Raw genomic sequence first — 18553 nt, 5'->3', positions numbered from 1 at the left:
CAACTACTGAAAAGGCTGCTGCCCCTCTTCAGGAACCACACGTTTGTCTGGCCTCTCAACCGATACCCCTCCATTGTGGTTGCACCTACGGTACGGCTGTCTGTATCGCTGAGGCATGCAAGCCTCCCCACCAACGGCAAGGTCCATGGTTCGGGGGATATGTGCATCATGCTATTAGATTCTAATATGTGCATTACGCTATTGGAATAATTAAGTATTTAATTTGTTTGTTTTACAAAATGCAAACATAGAAGTGCCCTCTAGCCACATTTTTTAGCATATAGTAATGATTCCATTTTAATGCATTTCTTTCTAATAGCTAGAAAACTCTTAGGAAAAGAAACTAATAGTCTGATTTCCAAATCCATTACTCATACAACACAGCACAATCCTGTAAAAAGGGTAAAATTACGCTGCATGCACATTCCCCATATAATAGTGATATACAGGCTGGTCCATTGATCGTGTCTGGGCCAAATATCTCACGAAATAAGCGTCAAACGAGAAAACTACAATCAACGATACTTGTCTAGCTTGAAGGGGGAAACCAGATGGCGCTCTGCTTGGCCCGCTACATGGCACTGCCATAGGTCAAATGGATATCAACACCGTTTTTTGTTTTGTTTTTTTTGTTTTTTGTTTTAAATAGGAGCCAGCTGGGGTGGCCGAGCTACGGTCGCAAGTTCGAATCCTGCCTCGTGCATGGATGTGTGTGATGTCCTTAGGTTAGTTAGGTTTAAGCAGGTCTAAGTTCTAGGGGACTGGTGACCTCAGAAGTTAAGATCCATAGTGCTCAGAGCCATTTGAACAATGTTTTTTTTGTTTTTAAATAGGAACCCCCATTTTTAATTAAATATTCGTGTAGTACGTAAAGAAATATCAATGCTTTAGTTGGACCACTTTTTTCGCTTTGTGATAGATGGCGCTGTAATAGTCACAGACATATAAGTACGTGGTATTACGTAACATTGCGCCAGGGCGGACGGTACTTGCTTCGTGATACATAACCCGTGTTAAGATGGACCGTTAACCAATTGCGGAAAAGGTCGATATCGTGTTGATGTATGGCTATTGTGATTAAAATGCCCAACGGCCGTGTGCTATGTAAGCTGCTCGGTATCCTGGACGATATCATCCAAGTGTCCGGACCGTTCGCCCGATAGTTACGTTATTTAAGGAAACAGGAAGTGTTCAACCACACGTGAAACGTCAACTACGACCTGCAACAAATGATGATGTCCAAGTAGGTGTTAGCTGCTGTCGCGGCTAATCCGCACATAAGTAGCAGACAAACTGCGCAAGAATCAGGAATCTCAAAAACGTCGGTGACGAGAATGCTACATCACCATCGATTGCACCCGTACCATATTTCTAGGCACCAGGAATTGCATGGCGACGACTTTGAAGGTCGTGTACAGTTCTGCCACTGGGCACAAGAGAAATTAGAGGAGGATGACAGATTTTTTGCACGCGTTCTATTTAGCGACGAAGCGTCATTCACCAACAGCGGTAACGTAAACCGGCATAATATGCACTATTGGGCAAGGGAAAATCCACGATGGCTGCGACAAGTGGAACATCAGCGATCTTACCAGGTTAATGTATGGTGTGGCATTATTGGAGGAAGGATAATTGGCCCCTATTTTATCGATGGCAATCTAAATGGTGCAATGTATGCTGATTTTCTACGTAATGTTCTACCGATGTTACTACAAGATGTTTCAGTGCATGACAGAATGGCGATGTACTTCCAACACGATGGATGTCCGGCACATAGTTCGCATGCGGTTGAAGCAGTATTAAAATCATATTTCATGAGGTGGATTGGTCGTCGAAGCACCATACCGTGGCCCCCACGTTCACCGGATCTGACGTCCCCGGATTTCTTTCTGTGGGGAAAGTTGAAGGATATTTGCTATCGTGACCCACCGACAACGCCTGACAACATGCGTCAGCGCATTGTGAACGCATGTGCGAACATTACGGAAGGCGAACTACTCGCTGTTGAGAGGAATGTCGTTACACGTATTGCCAAATGCATTGAAGTTGACGGATATAATTTTGAGCATATATTGCATTAATGTGGTATTTACAGATAATCACGCTGTAACAGCATGCGTTCTCAGAAATGATTAGTTCACAAAGGTACGTGTATCACATTGGGACAACCGAAATATAATGTTCAAACGTACCTACGTTCTGTATTTTAATTTAAAAAAAACCTACCTGTTACCAAATGTTCGTCTAAAATTGTGAGCCATATGTTTGTGACTATTACAGGCCATCTATCACAAAGCGAAAAAAGTGGTCCAACGAAACATTCATATTTCTTTACGTACTACACGAATATGTAATAAAAATGGTGGTTCCTGTTTAAAAAAACGCAGTTGATATCCGTTTGACCTATGGCAGCGCCATCTAGCGGGCCAACTATAGCGCCATCTGGTTTCCCCCTAAAAGCTAGACAAGTTTCGTTCTTTGTAGTTTTTTCGTTTGACGATTATTTCGTGAGATATTTGTCCCGATCACGATCAATGGACCACCCTGTATATATATGTTTTCCATTGTAGTTGTTGTTGTGGTCTTCAGTCCTGAGACTGGTTTGATGCAGCTCTCCATGCTACTCTATCCTGTGCAAGCTTCTTCATCGCCCAGTACCTACTGCAACCAACATCCTTCTGGATCTGCTTGGTGTATTCATCTCTTGGTCTCCCTTCACGATTTTTACCTTCCACGCTGCGCTCCAATACTAAATTGGTGATCCCTTGATGCCTCAGAACATGTCCTACAAACCGATCCCTTCTTCTAGTCAAGTTGTGCCACAAATTTTTCTTCTCCCCAACTCTATTCAATACCTCCTCATTAGTTATGTGATCTACCCATCTAATCTTCAGCATTCTTCTGTAGCACCACATTTCGAAAGCTTCTATTCTTTTCTTGTCTAAACTATTTATCGCCCATGTTTCACTTCCATACATGGCTACACTCCATACAAATACTTATAGAAACGACTTCCTGACACTTAAATCTATACTCGATGTTAACAAATTTCTCTTCTTCAGAAACGCTTTCCTTGCCATTGCCAGTGTATATTTTATATCCTCTCTACTTCGACCATCATCAGTTATTTTGCTCCCCAAATAGCAAAACTCCTTTACTACTTTAAGTGTAGCATATCCTGGGCAAACGTAGGTTTGCCTTTTCTTAATCTAGCTTCTAAGATAAGTCGTAGGGTCAGTATTGCCTCACGTGTTCCAATATTCCCTCAGCATCACCCAGCTTAATTCGACTACATTCCATTATCCTCGTTTTGCTTTTGTTGATGTTCATATTATATCCTCCCTTCAAGACACTATCCATAACGTTCAACTGCTCTTCCAAGTCCTTTGCTGTCTCTGACAGAATTACAATGTCATCGGCGAACCTCATAGTTTTTATTTCTTCTCCACGGATTTTAATTCCTACTCCGAATTTTTCTTTTGTTTCCTTCCCTGCTTGCTCAGTATACAGATTGAATAACATCAGGGAGAGGCTACAACCCTGTCTCACTCCCTTCCCAACCACTGCTTCCCTTTCATGTCCCTCGACTCTTGTAACTATCATCTGGTTTCTGTACAAATAGTAAATAGCCTTTCGTTCCCTGTATTTTACCCCTGCCACCTTCAGAATTTGAAAGAGAGTATTCCAGTCAACATTGTCAAAAGCTTTCTCTAAGTCTACAAATGCTAGAAACGTAGGTTTGCCTTTCCTTAATCTAGCTTCTAAGATAAGTCGTAGGGTCAGTATTGCCTCACGTGTTCCAATATTTTTACGGAATCCAAACTGATGTTCCCCGAGATCAGCTTCTACTAGTTTTTCCATTCGTCTGTAAAGAATTCGCGTTAGCATTTTGCAGCCGTGACTTATTAAACTGATAGTTCGGTAATTTTCACATCTGTCAACACCTGCTTTCTTTGGGATTGGAATTATTACATTCTTCTTGAAGTCTGAAGGTATTTCACCTGTCTCATACATCTTGCTCACCAGATGGTAGAGTTTTGTCAGGACTGGCTCTCCCAAGGCTGTCAGTAGTTCTAAGGGAATGTTGTCTACTCCCGGGGCCTTGTTTCGACTCAGGTCTTTCATAGCTCTGTCAAACTCTTCACGCAGAATCATATGTCCCATTTCATCTTCATCTACATCCTCTTCCATTTCCATGAAATTGTCCTCAAGTACATCGCCCTTGTATTGACCCTCTGTATACTCCTTCCACCTTTCTGCTTTCCCTTCTTTGCTTAGAGCTGGGTTTTCATCTGAAATCTTGATATTGAAACAGGTGGTTCTCTTTTCTCCAAAGGTCTCTTTAATTTTCCTGTAGGCAGTAGGTAGGTGCTGGTAAAAACCCAGAAACGAACCACGCCGCCCTACAGGTACGTTATTTAAGAGCAATACCATTGCAGAGAACTCAGTAACTGATTGTAAGTTATTCAGAAATGTAGTAGAAAAAGCTATTTAGAAAAAAGAAAATGAAATAGTGAACAAGGTAAGCATTAACCTACAAGTCGTGAAAGGTAGGATTCACAATGTTTTAGAAGAAAATATTACCAGATCTGAAAATATGCATGTAAATAATGCACAGGCTACAGTGAACAAACCACAGCCTGTCGGTATTTATCCACAAATTGTCACGAGTCTTACAGCATGTACCAGTGACAGTTATAGAGTGCAAAACGTAAACATACCCACTCCTCTAATACCTTCGACGTGAAAGTCACCGAAGTGGCGTCAAGTCTAAAGAATTGCACCCGTCGAACTGTCTACCCGATGGGAGGCCTTAATCACACGACATTCATTTACTCCAATACCTGAGCAGTTACCATCCGGAATTACAGGTAACTACAAAAACAACATAAATACGATAGAAAATGCCAAGTGCGTACCAACTATTTTTTCAGACGAGGGTTTACTGACACATCGACAGTTTCCTACATTCACTACCGCAGGTAAAAGAATGAACCCAGTAGTATTTATCAGTGCTTTTGGTCAGGTATTTCCACGCAACTGGACGGAAGCACAAGATTTGTCGTGGGATATACGTATGGTGACGTTCTTGAATGGGCAACTGAAGTGGCCGAACGCTGCAGCATTTACATGGAATCTGAACGAGCTTTCCTCGAAAAATACTGGTCTGAGGCAATACAAGAAACTTGGACGCGAAGTTAACAACCGCGCACCATTCAGTGGCAAATATGGTAGTCTGCGCGGATACTTTGAAAAATTCCTGAACAGGATACGCTACTCGACGAACCCAATATCACAGGTAGACGTATTAAAAATTGTGGAAAGTCAATTACCATCGCAAATTAGAGAAAAATCAGTCACAACGCCAGAGCAAGACATTGAATACTTTCTGTCAGTGCTTGATTCTATCGGCTTAATCTATGAGGAAAGACCTGTACCGAATAGAAAAACAGAAAATCAGGCTCAACAACAACATATTTATGTAAGCCAGTCAGTGAAACGTGACCTAAACACACAGCAGGGATGGTACACACAACAGCAAAGTTACATTCTCAGAGGTAACGAGTACGGTAACGGGAATGGAAAAAACAAACAATTTAAAAGAAATTTTCAAAACAACAGGAGTAATTTCAATGCACGAGCAAGTTACAATCCACCATCACAAGGCCATATGCCGAACATAAACAGAAGGGCAGCCGCAGCAGTGGCCGACGCCTTACGCTGCACCGCAGCCAACCTTTTGGGCAGCAAAATAACAGCATGTCAGCTTTTATTAATAACAACACCAGCACTCGCGAAGGAATGTCCAACGACACAAATTGGCGAAGTTCCCACACTGTGAAACTAACTGAAATTACTCCAACTAATGAGTTAGGGCACATTACGCCATCGAAAACCCCAACCGGTCGTAGTTAAGCCCCAGGCTATTGACCTCTCAGGGAGTGGGGTAAAGCAAAACTACAAACATGTTTATTAAGAATGAGATTTTCACTCTGCAGTGGAGTATGCGCTGATATGAAACTTCCTGACAGATTGAAACTGTGTGCCGGGCCGAGATTCGAACTCGGGACCTTTGCCTTTCGCGAGCAAGTGCTCTATCGACAGAGTTACCCAAACACGACTCACGGTCCGTCCTCACAGCTTCAGTTCTGCCAGTACCTACACACGTACCTTCCAAACTTCACAGAAGCTCTTCTGCGAACCTTGCAGAACCAGCACTCCTGGAAGAAAGGATATTGCGGAGACATGGTTTAGCCAGCTTTAATCTGCCCGGAAGTTTCATATCACACAGTTAATTTTAGATACAGGTTCAACTACCAACCTAATGTCAAATTCATTTTTCTGTGAATTGGGAAATAGAGGCAAATTTCCAACATTTCCTGTCCAAAACTGCAAGGTGCAAACTGCTACAGGCAGTAAGACTAAATTGGTAAGACATGAGGCACTTATTCCGTTACAAATTGAACATTTTACAGTGAAGTGCAATTGTCTTATAATCGACAAACTTATTTGCGGAATACGTAGTAACGGCCAATTTAAAAAAGTCTAGTTTTCGTAAGGAACAAGTCAAATTTTTAGGACATGTTGTGTCAGAACAAGTTATATTACCTGATCCGAAAAGAACTTGTTGTCATACGCATTGTCCAGCTCCAAGGAATAAAAAACAACTAAAATCTTATTTAGGACTAGCATCCTTCTCTCGTAAATTCGTACCACAGCAACTGATGGTCAGTGATGGATTACTCAACTTGCTACGAATAAATAGGTCTTGGTTATTGGATGATGTCAGGAGGACTATAATAACATTAAGCAGGCATTAGTCAATGCAAACATTCTTAGGCACCCTGACATGCCCACGGATTTTTGTCTATGCACAGATGCTAAGGGCTGAGGGCATGCTTGTTCCAGATACGAGAATAAAAGGGTAAAGAAGTACCCAGGGTCATCAGTTTTGCTAGTCAAACGTTATCAGAAGCAGAAAGATTTTATTCTATGCCAGAATTGGAAAGTTTAGCTGTAGTACAGGCATTTAAAATGTTTGAATGTTTTTGGGGGGGTAAGAATACCAAAGTTCACTGTGACCATCAGTCACTGTCATTTTCTTTTAACATGTAAGCTATTGCACCTTAGGTTAGCTATGTGGTGTCTATATTTCCAAGAATTCAGTTTCGAGATCATTTATAATAAAGGAAGTCAACATGTTATTGCAGATGCATTTCTAGGTTACCACAAGGTTTAGAGGAATTTACTGAACTAACAGACCAAGGTTCAGAAATCAAAAGGTTATTAATGCAAGGTACAACACATCATTCTGATTTCTATAAGTTTTGTTAGCAAATAAAAATTATACAACAGCATGATCGCAGATGGAGTAAAGTCATGCTAAACCTTCAGCAAAATGAAGGTGGAAAGATAAGTAAATAGTATCAAGAGTGCAAGGGCGGTTCGTTTCATAGGAAATATGAAAAATCTGATCAATGGTGTGTGTGTGTGTGTGTGTGTGTGTGTGTGTGTGTGTGTGTGTGTGTATTTCTGAAGATTATATCGACGAATTTATAAGGCACACCCATGAAGTATTGGGACATTATGGAGTAGGCAAATGTACTGAAAAAATTGCAACACTTCGTTATTTTCCAAATCTGAGAAGGCGTGTTCTACAAGTATAAAGGAATTGTACAATATGTCAAAAATCAAAACAATCCGATGTGACAAAATATACTGGGCTGCACCCAATACTCACAAAAAAACCTTTAGATATAGTATCCCTGGACACAACTGGTCCTCATCCAAGAAGTAAGGGAGACATCCCACCTCCCTTTCAAGACTCATTACCTGCCTTGGTCGAGTTTTTCTGCGCCCACATCTCTTTCCGACAGTACAACCTGTGTGTGACACCAGTCAACCTTATGTTCCTCCATAAGGACTTGGAAATAAGCCACTTAGCCATGTTACAGGACGATTCTGTGTGTGCAGCTCTTCAGTTCTTCTAATCAGGGCCACATAAAGTGCTGTCATACACCACCAATACCATACACATCACGCTCAATGGCAAACCTCAAACAGCATCAGTTCACTGCATAAAACCCTCTTGGACCCTGGAATACCCAGTCGAGGCACTGGATCCCCCATCACTGTAAGACGGCTCCCCTCGTGCCTCCGTTCAGTGCACAATCACGATGAAAAATGCTCCAACTAAACCGACGCAAGTTGATGTATTTCCCGTCTCCAGAGCAGGACGCCGAATTCAACTGCCCTGCCGGCATGAGGGCTACTACGTCTTGCTGCAGACAGTCTACTACTATGCACCACAACTTCCCCAGCGTGCTCTGCACTTCCAGAGGCGGGGGGGAGGGGGAGGGAGAGGGGGGGGGGGAGACTCTGTGGCCACTATCGATAAGTTAAAAGTGTGTTTTATCTGCGAACGATAGTCTTTGGGCCAGTTCAATGCTCGTTTTCGCACATACTGTAACACTCAAATTATCTGTTATATTGTGTCTAGTTATTTAGTGTTTCATGAATGCATTTCCATCGAAACTTGTGTCACTAGTGACATCCGTTACTTTAACGGATTTAATAACCTCAAGGGGGTAATTATTTTAGTGGAAATAAAAGAAAACACATTTTGTTGTATTTATAAAATAACTGGTAGACCGTAAAATGCACGTCATACTCACAAACTTATCACAAATGGTTTAAGAATCTGGACATCCAGTTGCAGCAATAATTAGTTATGTGCTGATAAAAATTTAAATCTGTGGCTATTTAAGACTTTTATCCCAGTATGCTTATCCAGGATTTGGCAGAAACAATGAGCTGTTTTAAAATGACGCATTTCTCCGGCATTCCACAGTACAGCGTTGTGACTGCACCCGTTACTGAAGGAGAATAACAACAGTGCATCGCCAAAGTAAAGCTGTCACTGCAACAGTACGTTTTTTAGGCTTCTGTGCCTGCTTCTGTAAAAACGGAGCCCTTATAGGATGGCTTTGTTGTCCATCTACCTGCCTGTCTGTCCGAGTATTAAAAACCGTTTTTTCTCAGGAACAGGTAGACGCATGAAGTACAAATTTATGTCTCATATTAAGGACTATGGCCCCTTGACAGTGTAAATATTTTAAGCTTCTAAATCATTTAAACAAAAGATGCAGTCGTGTATGTCTCATATTTTGATATTCGAAAACTCACTCATAAAAGCCTTGGCGAGGAACAAGGTTTCATGCTACAAGTAAGAAAAAATCCGAAAGATATTAATTTGTTATTGTATAAAACGAAAAACTACTTTCTGTCATTTTTCATCTGTATGTGTTTGTCTGTCCGTCAGTAGAAACCCCTTTCTCTCTTGAACAGGTTGGCATATCAGATTCTATTTATGTTAAATGCTAAAGTCTATGGTCCCCTGATGACGTAAAAACTTTAAAAATCAAATGGCTCTGAGAACTATGGGACTTAACAGCTGTGGTCATCAGTCCCCTAGAACTTAGAACTACTTAAACCTAACTAACCTAAGGACATCACACACATCCATGCCCGAGGCAGGATTCGAACCTGCGACCGTAGCAGTCGCGCGGTTCCGGACTGCGCGCCTAGAACCGCGAGACCACCGCGGCCGGCGTAAAAACTTTAAACTTTTAAGTGAATTCAGACAAAAGATTCAGCCATTTATATCTTATATTATGAAACTTGTAAACGCACTCATAAAAACTTGTGGTGAAGTTCACACTGAAACAAGTTATCACAGTAAAAGTAAAGGAAAAAAATCCGAAAACAGCCCTTTTCCTAGTGAAAGGATTCACGTATCAAGTACAAATTTATGTCACATACTAATGTCTATGATACCTTGGCGGTGTAGAACAATTATGCTTCTAAGTCAATCCAAACAAAAGATTCGCTCATTTATGTCACACTTTTTTAAGCTCGTAAACCTACTCGTCAAAACCTGCAGCCACTACAACATTCATTGCATTCACCATGACTCAGAAGCATAATAGACGAACACTACTGCATGGAAACACAAAATGTGAGTTGTAGTCATGTTTTAGTAAGTAAATAAAAGCCATTTTATTAAAGCTTCTATGTCTATCTATACAAACTGAAGTCATCTGCTATCTTCTTTTTGTATGTCCGGGCTAGCAGAGATTTTGATATGGTCCTGGAATTCTCAGGATCAATATCTTGCCAGTATATATATCGGAAAAAGTCAAACATCGCACGATGAGCACTTTTTCATCTTCACTACTGTGAAACACGTCTCCTCTATTGAACAAAGGCCCATAGCTCCTCAGGTATGCATTTTACAGCCCACGTTTACTGGACATTTTTTCTTGGTTTGGTCCATACCGTCACTTCTGAAAGTTCCCTATCCTACAATCTTAGCAACAGAAGTACCAGTACACGTAGTGTACTGTCAGAGGTATTAGAGCGGTTTCTGGACATAATGTTCGACTAGTTCGTTTCCGGCAAAGCGACCGTTACCTCAGATTGATATACTTATCCTTTTCTTTCATCTTCGAAAATTGGTAACATCAATACAGAATCAACCTGTATATATATACATTGACTTTGACGCTCTGTAGCGCCGTTGGAGGACCTTTCCGGACATGAGTTCCTATGTGAAACTTGGTCTACTGTGTCAGTGTGTCTACTGTGTAACATGAACTCTGAAACGTCCTGCATATGATTAAATTCGCAAAAAATCCTCGTTACGCGAGTCTTACTTCCAGTTAGCCAGTTTTAATTTATTTAAATATCTTTCGGTGTAATAAAATATTATGGACCAACATAAGTTACCAACTAATCTCCAGAAAAGAAAGAGGAGTTTAAAAGCAAAAATTCTTTCCATTTTCTAATCACATCAATTAAATCAACTATAAATTCTACGGTAAAATTTTATACAATTAAATAATCAGTCTCAGACACCGTGTTATAAGGTTTTACTTCTAAATTTTATTCTAAAATGCTGTTTTTTCCTAGTTAGTTATCAGAAAACTTTCGGCAGCTCCATTACTGGGCTTTTAGATCCTTAACCATTTATAGGTTTGTGGTCGGCTGAAAATCTCAGTAATATGACGCTTGTAAACGATTCTTTTGAATTCAGCTACTGAATGGGAAAAATCTGTGCTCAACAAAGCAACCATAATGAACTTTGTTTCGTCAACAGATGGTATCACTCGTTGTACTTTGTGGTCGATAAACTAACGACAAAGCAATTTCAGTTTTCAAAGCGCGGACTGCGTCGTACTCTTGCTGGTTTACGTTTACAGAATTAAGTCGATCTATTATGAGTTTATAGTGTAATAAATATGATGACAGTAATATATCTCCAGTATTAATGTATCTATTGCAAATCGCTGAGAAATGAATTTTTTTTTCTAGTCTCGTGTGTGTAAGAAGACGTACATAATCTCAATTCTCGTCGAGTTCACATAATATTTCAGTTTTCAGTTGTATGGCTCAACAATTATTTCACCAGAAGCTATTATATTATGGTTCCTCAGTATTTACTTGACATAGAGTTTCTAAAGGTAGCATTGTGCTCAGGTGTTATAGGCAGTCTTCACAGAAGCTGACTTCCACATCAGTATAAAATGGTCAACTTTTTGCCAGCAGTGAACACCATAGAGCACGGGAAGTCGAGGAAGAAGTTTACAGTGCACAGATTAATAGAATTTTGCTGTTTAAGTCTTTACTTTCACAGAATTAAATCGATTTATTGTACTACTATGGTGCATTATAGATCTATTAACAATAATCTGACTCTCTTTTCACTGTGTCTAGTGCAAATCAGGCTTGAACCAATCTGAGACAGAACAGCTGCTCATGGGAGATACGTTTGATGACATCGGCACCAATTCTGAGTGTGTAGGAGACACAGATGTAGACCATATTCTAGTAGGAAGTTCCAGAGGCAATAGTGACCACCAGACAGAACTGGGATTTTACAAAGTTCACTTAAATAGTGAAGAAGTATTAGAGTATATTTCTAGTTGACAATCAGATCTTGAAATTTCTAATATGCCTGTCGTTACTCCACATCAGCTAAGTATCCTGAACAGGGAGTGGATCCATGTCAACATAACACTAAAACATTTTACTACTATTTGATCCAAGAGTTCCTGTGAATTTGCACTCCCCTCTAGGCGTGGATGAAATTTTTTTATTAGTTCACTGATGCAGCAATGTAAAATTCCTGTATACTTTACAAGGAGACTAGCTTTCCCGCCAGTTACACTAAACCTCTGTCACACCTAAAATTTAGAAATATTTTGGCCAATGAGCAAATTAAACATTTCTCCTCAAAACTGAAAATGGAACCAACACCCAGCCCAGCAGCTCAAATTTTCAAAAATGCCCTACAGGATTCCAAGGGATGGAATGGACTGAGCGTATGCCTACAGCAGGTACAGCAAGAAGGTGCACATTTTGCAGCTAATGAAAGAAACTTTAACATAGAAAGTTAGAATGCAATGCTTGCAACGTAGCTTTGTACAGACAATGTCTTGGACCCTTCCACCACCAGAACTAAGCAATGGAACAAATCTGATTTACGAGTGTATATTTTATGTGTATTTTTATTCATGCAAACAAAAGAAAACAACATAAAACTTTGGTTTCTTTTCTTTACCGCTATTTTAGAAAAAGACCCCATTTTCAGAATGTGGTTCAAGTATTGACTATGTTGTGACTTGGCAAGACAGCCAAGCCACTAGGAGGTGAAGCCGAAAGGCACGCGTTTAAGCTCACACAGGCTGGCGTGAGGTCTGGAACAGTTAAAGGATTTGAGTCTAGCAAATAAAGTACGTAGCTGTTGGAATACTTAACTTTAATCCATAATTGGTGAACATCGGTCTGACGGTACATGCATCAGAAGATAAATAGCAGTTGATAATGGCGCCTTGCTAGATCGTAGCAAATGATGTAGCTGAAGGCTATGCTAACTATCGTCTCGGCAAATGAGAGCGTAATTTGTCAGTGAACCATCGCTAGCAAAGTCGGCTGTACAACTGGGGCGAGTGCTAGGACGTCTCTCTAGACCTGCCGTGTGGCGGCGCTCGGTCTGCAATCACTGATAGTGGGCCGGCCGAAGTGGCCGTGCGGTTAAAGGCGCTGCAGTCTGGAACCGCAAGACCGCCACGGTAGCAGGTTCGAATCCTGCCTCGGGCATGGTTGTTTGTGATGTCCTTAGGTTAGTTAGGTTTAACTAGTTCTAAGTTCTAGGGGACTAATGACCTCAGCAGTTGAGTCCCATAGTGCTCAGAGCCATTTGAACCATTTGAACCACTGATAGTGGCGACACGCGGGTCCGACGTATACTACCGGACCGCGGCCGATTTAAAAGCTACCACCTAGCAAGTGTGGTGTCTGGCGGTGACACCACAGACTACGAAAATAGGTGTTCCGAAAAATGGATTGTGGTGGATATTTAATAATTGTTGCCGCAAGGTTTTTCACTTATAAATATTTTTTATCTATCTAGGTGTGAGAAGTACTGTAACAAATTACATTTCAACGCTCTCATTTAAAAAGAAAGTTTTGCCCTATAAATGTTCAACAAGTGAGTAGATGTACACTCACCTGAAGATGTCTCCGTAGCGCTGGTGAATGTCTATGAGACCGTGCACGAGTGCGGGGAGCCTGAAGGGAATCCTCGTGTTGCCCAGCAGTGGCACGGTCGGGGGACCAGGGGCCGAGGTGCGCAGCCGGCTGACCCACAGCCACGCGAGAACTGACGCCAGCGCCGCGGCCAGCGATGTGGCCACGGCGCAAACGACGGTGCAGAGACACGCAGCCATACTGCGGAACTAGTTGTCTAGCGCGCCTTTATTAACGCAGCACTTTGTGGGATAGTCTGACCTTGCCACCGACACGGGATCTTCCCAGCACACTTGTACGTGCGTCCTTAATCTAGGTCTACATCTACATCTGTGTGAGTGCTCTGCAAATTCCCAGTTAAGTGCCTGGCAGAGATTTCGTAGGACGACCTTCCAATCTCGGACAGCGCGCGGGAAAGAGGGACACTTAAACCTTTCCGGGCGAGCTTTGATTCTTCTCTTTTTTTATTATGATGATAATTTCTCTTCTCTCACTACGTTTATTTTTTAAGGGTTGGAGCCCCTCGACGCTCACACTGGCGTGATGGCTAACACAGAAGGTCTACTGCCATCTGTGCGTAAGGGTTAGTATTCACTAAAGTGAGGTCTCGCAGGATGTGGGTACTGCGATGTCTGCGTACGTCTGGTGAAGGTTAACCACTAATAAGCGCTCATCTGGGGATACATTGGGTCGAAAGTTCAACGAAGGGTAGCGATTTTAAGGACGGAGGGAAAAAATGCCAAGGCAAGAGCCAAGGAAAAAAAAAATAAACCTCTGCGATGGTTGGGTCGGGTTATAAGAGCATTAGCGGTTTTCTTGCTGCCTGTGACAGGTTATGCAAGGGTAGGCTTCGTCAGTAGTGAGTATCCTTTGACGTTGAGCGGTGCTGTTAGTCGGCGGCTGCTGCTGGGTGCCGACGTTGGTTCCTCAGTCAGCGTCAGCATACCTGTAACTGTTAGGTTCATCATCGTTTTGTGTCCGATAGCTCATATATCGGATTCAAAGTGTAGGGCAGTGTTGGCGGTTCGTTTGTCAGTTAGTGTGCGAGCTCGTCGTTTTCCCTGTTGTAGCCTGTTGGTCGGCTTTAATAGCATCTAGTACGTCCAGTCAACGTTGCTGGTATGCAGGGGGCTGCCGATGTTGTCGCTTGTGGGTGTATGTTACCTAGCCATAGGTGTTTATGAAGCCGAAATACACGCGTTTTAGCTCACACAGGCTGGCGTGAAGAGGGAAGAACTACACTGACGTGAGGTCTGGAACATGACAAGGAATGAGAATTCAGAAAGCGGACGTAATTAGTTTCATACTTAACTTTAATCCATTAATGACGAACGTCGCTCTTGACGGTACATGATTCACAATATTATCTGTTCAGAATACATTCTTGAAGTAATTATAGTAAGGAATTATAGTAAGTAATTATAGTAACTGAATATGGCGCCTTGCTAGGTCGTAGCAAATGACGTAGCTGAAGGCTATGCTAAACTGCCGTCTCTGCAAATGAGAGCGTATGTTTACAGTGAACCATCGCTAGCAATGTCGGCTGTACAACTGGGGCGAGTGCTAGGGAGTCTCTCTAGACTAGACCTGCCGTGTGAAGATCCATGGTGCGTGTGTAGCGTGGAGCGTTGCTAATGATGCGTAGTTCTGTATGATTCGCAGGTGGCGCAGGTGTGTAGGAGCTACGTGCCCCCAGCCGCGTATGTCGTCTGATGTATGTATATTCTCACTATGGCGAGAAAGATGTAAATTGAAATTTTATGCGGAGATCCTGAGGCAATGAAAAATGCCTTTGTTTTGAAGACTGCCACCACAATTCGCGTATCATATCCGGGGCACTCTCTCCCCTATTTCGAGATGTACTAAACGAGCTGCACTTCTTCCAACTTTTACGATGTCCTACGTCAATCCTGTCTGATGCGAATCCTACACCACACAGCAATACTCCAGAAGAGGGTGGAGAAAAGCAGTGTAAGCAGTCTCTTTAGTACACCTTACATTTTCTAAGTGTTCTGTCGTAAATTGCAGTCTTTTGTTTGCTTTGCCCCTAACATTATCTAAGGATGTTTCACAATTCGTGTTACACACTTCTAGAGGTTGTAGGGGGCACTTAGTAGATCAAGTTTTACGCAGGAATCCATGCTGGAAACGTCATCCAAAGACGATACAGAGCGTAGAAGTTATAGGAGCCGGCGCCTGTAAATATATGTATATACAGGGTGATTCCGTGATGGTGTTACAAGCTTTCAAGCAATTTGAAGTAACGGTCCCTGTGCCGGAAACGAACGAGTCAAAAGTTATAAGCAAAAACCGTTCTGACACCTCTGACAGCGGAATACGTGTATCGGTACTGTTGTTGCTAAGATTGTAGCGAGGCAACTTTCAGAAGTGGTAGTATGGACCAAGACAAGGAAAAATGTGCAGTAAATATGAGTTCTAAAACTCATACCATAAGAGCTATGAGCACTGGTGTTTTACACTAGCGAAGATCAACCAGTGCTCATTGCACTTCAGGTATTCATTTGGAGCCCATATTTACTTGTCTTGGTTCATACTACCACCCCTGAAAGTTGCATGCCCTATATTCTTAGCAACGACAGTACTGGTACATGCATTCGATATCACAGGTTTTTTCTTTTTCTTTTTTTATTCCATCAGTCTTCTGACTGGTTTGATGCGGCCCGCCACGAATTCCTCTCCTGTAACAACCTCTTCATCTCAGAGTAGCACTTGGAACCGACGTCTTCAATTATTTGCTGGACGCATTCCAATAACTGTCTTCCTCTACAGCTTTTGCCCTCTACAGCTCCCTCTAGTATCATTGAAGTCATTCACTCATCTCTAAACAGATGTCCTATCATCCTGTCTCTTCTCCTTGTCAGTGTTTTCCACATTTTCCTTTCCTCTCCGATTCTGCGCACAACCTCCTCATTCCTTACCTTATCAGTCCACCTAATTGTCAATATTCGTCTGTAGCAACACATCTCAAATGCTTCGATTCTCTTCTCTTCCGGTTTTCACACAGTCCATGTTTCACTACCAACCAATGCTGTGCTCCAAACGTTCATTCTCAGAAATTTCTTCTTCAAATTAGGACCGATATTTGATATTAGTAGATTCCTCTAGGTCAGGAATGCCCTTTTTGCATTTGCTAGTCTGCTTTTGATGTCCTCCTTGCTCCGTCCGTCATTGGTTATTTTACTGCCTAGGTAGCAGAATTCCTTAGCTTCATCTAGTCCGTGACCATCAATCCTGATGTTAAGCTTCTCGCTGTTCTCATTTCTGCTATTTCTCATTACCTTTGTCTTTCTTCGATTTACTCTCAATCCATACTCTGTACCCATTAGACTGTTCATTCCGTTCAGCAGATCATGTACCTTAATCTACTTTTCTACATAATTTCCGTCAATATTGAGGCACTTTCATAATGTTGTACCAGTTTCTGAATACCCTCCTCATAGAAGTCTGCCGCCTGACTTGTTAACCACTGCATCACCAATGTTTTCACTTCGTCATCGTCTTGAAGACGCTGACCGTCCAGGTGTTTCTTCAAGTGTAGGAACAGATGGTTAGTCACTGGGCGCAAGATCGGGGCTGTACGAGGGTGATCTAGAGTTTCCCACCGAAAAATATGATGCGTTCTTTGGTCTGATTCGCCACATGCGGACAGGCATTGTCTTGCAGCAAAACGATGCCCTTGCTCAACTTCCATGGACTGTTGCTTTGATTCTGGTGTGACGTTGACCACCCATGTTTCATCGCCCGTAACAATTTGGCTTAAGAAATCATCACCGTCGTTGTGGTACCGCTCAAGGAAAGTCAATGCACTGTCTAAACGTTTGGTTTTGTGCACATCCGTCAACATTTTCGGTACCCAACGTGCGCACAATTTTCGGTAATTCAAGTGCTCGGCCACAATGCCATACAAAACACTACGAGAAACATTAGGAAAGTCATCCCGCAAGGAGGAAATCGTAAAGCGTTTGTTTTCTCTCACCGTATTGTCCACTTCCTGCACCAAACTTTCATTAACGACCGAAGGACACCCACTCCGTTGTTCATCATGCACATTTGTGCGGCCATCTTTAAATGCTCTCACCCACTTTCTTACTATACCATTACTTATAATGTTTTATCCTTATACTGCACAGCTCTCGGGATGAATATCGATCGCTTTTAGGCTTTTAGCACTAAGAAATCTTATAACAGCCCGTACTTCACAGTCGGCGGGACTCACGATTATCGGAGGCATCTTAAACACTCAGTAGACAAGGTAAACAATGAAGAATCAGACTGTAATGGCGTCAGTGCGTTGATTAAGGCACAGGATTTAATGTAAAAATAAAATTATTGAGGTATCTTGGTATGTCTTTTTTTTTAATTTCAAAACGATACTTACTTAAAAAACACGCCTCGTAATTCTTCTTCACTTTGGCTCAAGATAGCAATGTCATCAGCGAATCGTATCATTGATACCCTTTCACCTTGAATTTTAATTCCACTCGTGAACCTTTCTTTTATTTCCATCATTGCTTCCTCGATGTACAGATTGAAGAGTAGGGGCGAAAGGCTACAGCCTTGTTTTACACCCTTCTTAATACGAGCACTTCGTTCTTGATCGTCCACTCTTATTATTCCCTCTTGGTTCTTGTACATATTTTATATGACCCGTCTCTCCCTATAGCTTACCCCTACTTTTTTCAGAATCTCGAATAGCTTGCACCATTTTATATTGTCGAACGCTTTTTCCAGGTCGACAAATCCCATGAAAGTGTCTTGATTTATCTTTAGCCTTGCTTCCATTATTAGCCGTAACGACAGAATTGCCTCTTTCGTCCCTTTACTTTTCCTAAAGCCAAACTGATCGTCACCTAGCGCATTCTCCATTTTCTTTTCCATTCTTCTGTATATTATTCTTGTAAGTAGCTTCGATGCATGAGCTGTTAAGCTGATTGTGCGATAA

At 41.9% G+C, this 18553-nt stretch overlaps 1 protein-coding gene across 1 annotated transcript in view; it reads right to left on the bottom strand.

Moving 5' to 3' along the window:
* The window catches only part of LOC124606557 (cytochrome P450 4C1-like), a 105521-nt gene extending 91731 nt beyond the window's left edge, over positions 1 to 13790 (bottom strand). The window contains exon 1 of the mRNA XM_047138541.1: positions 13573 to 13790. Within this exon, the coding sequence (XP_046994497.1) occupies positions 13573 to 13790 (218 nt within the window). The remainder of the gene's footprint in view (positions 1 to 13572) is intronic.
* Between the last annotated feature and the right edge of the window lie 4763 nt (positions 13791 to 18553).

This window comes from Schistocerca americana, chromosome 3 (assembly GCF_021461395.2).
Source record: "Schistocerca americana isolate TAMUIC-IGC-003095 chromosome 3, iqSchAmer2.1, whole genome shotgun sequence".
NCBI lineage: Eukaryota > Metazoa > Arthropoda > Insecta > Orthoptera > Acrididae > Schistocerca > Schistocerca americana.
Note: the sequence above shows the minus strand (reverse complement) of the source record. Positions and strands in the feature narration are given on the sequence as shown.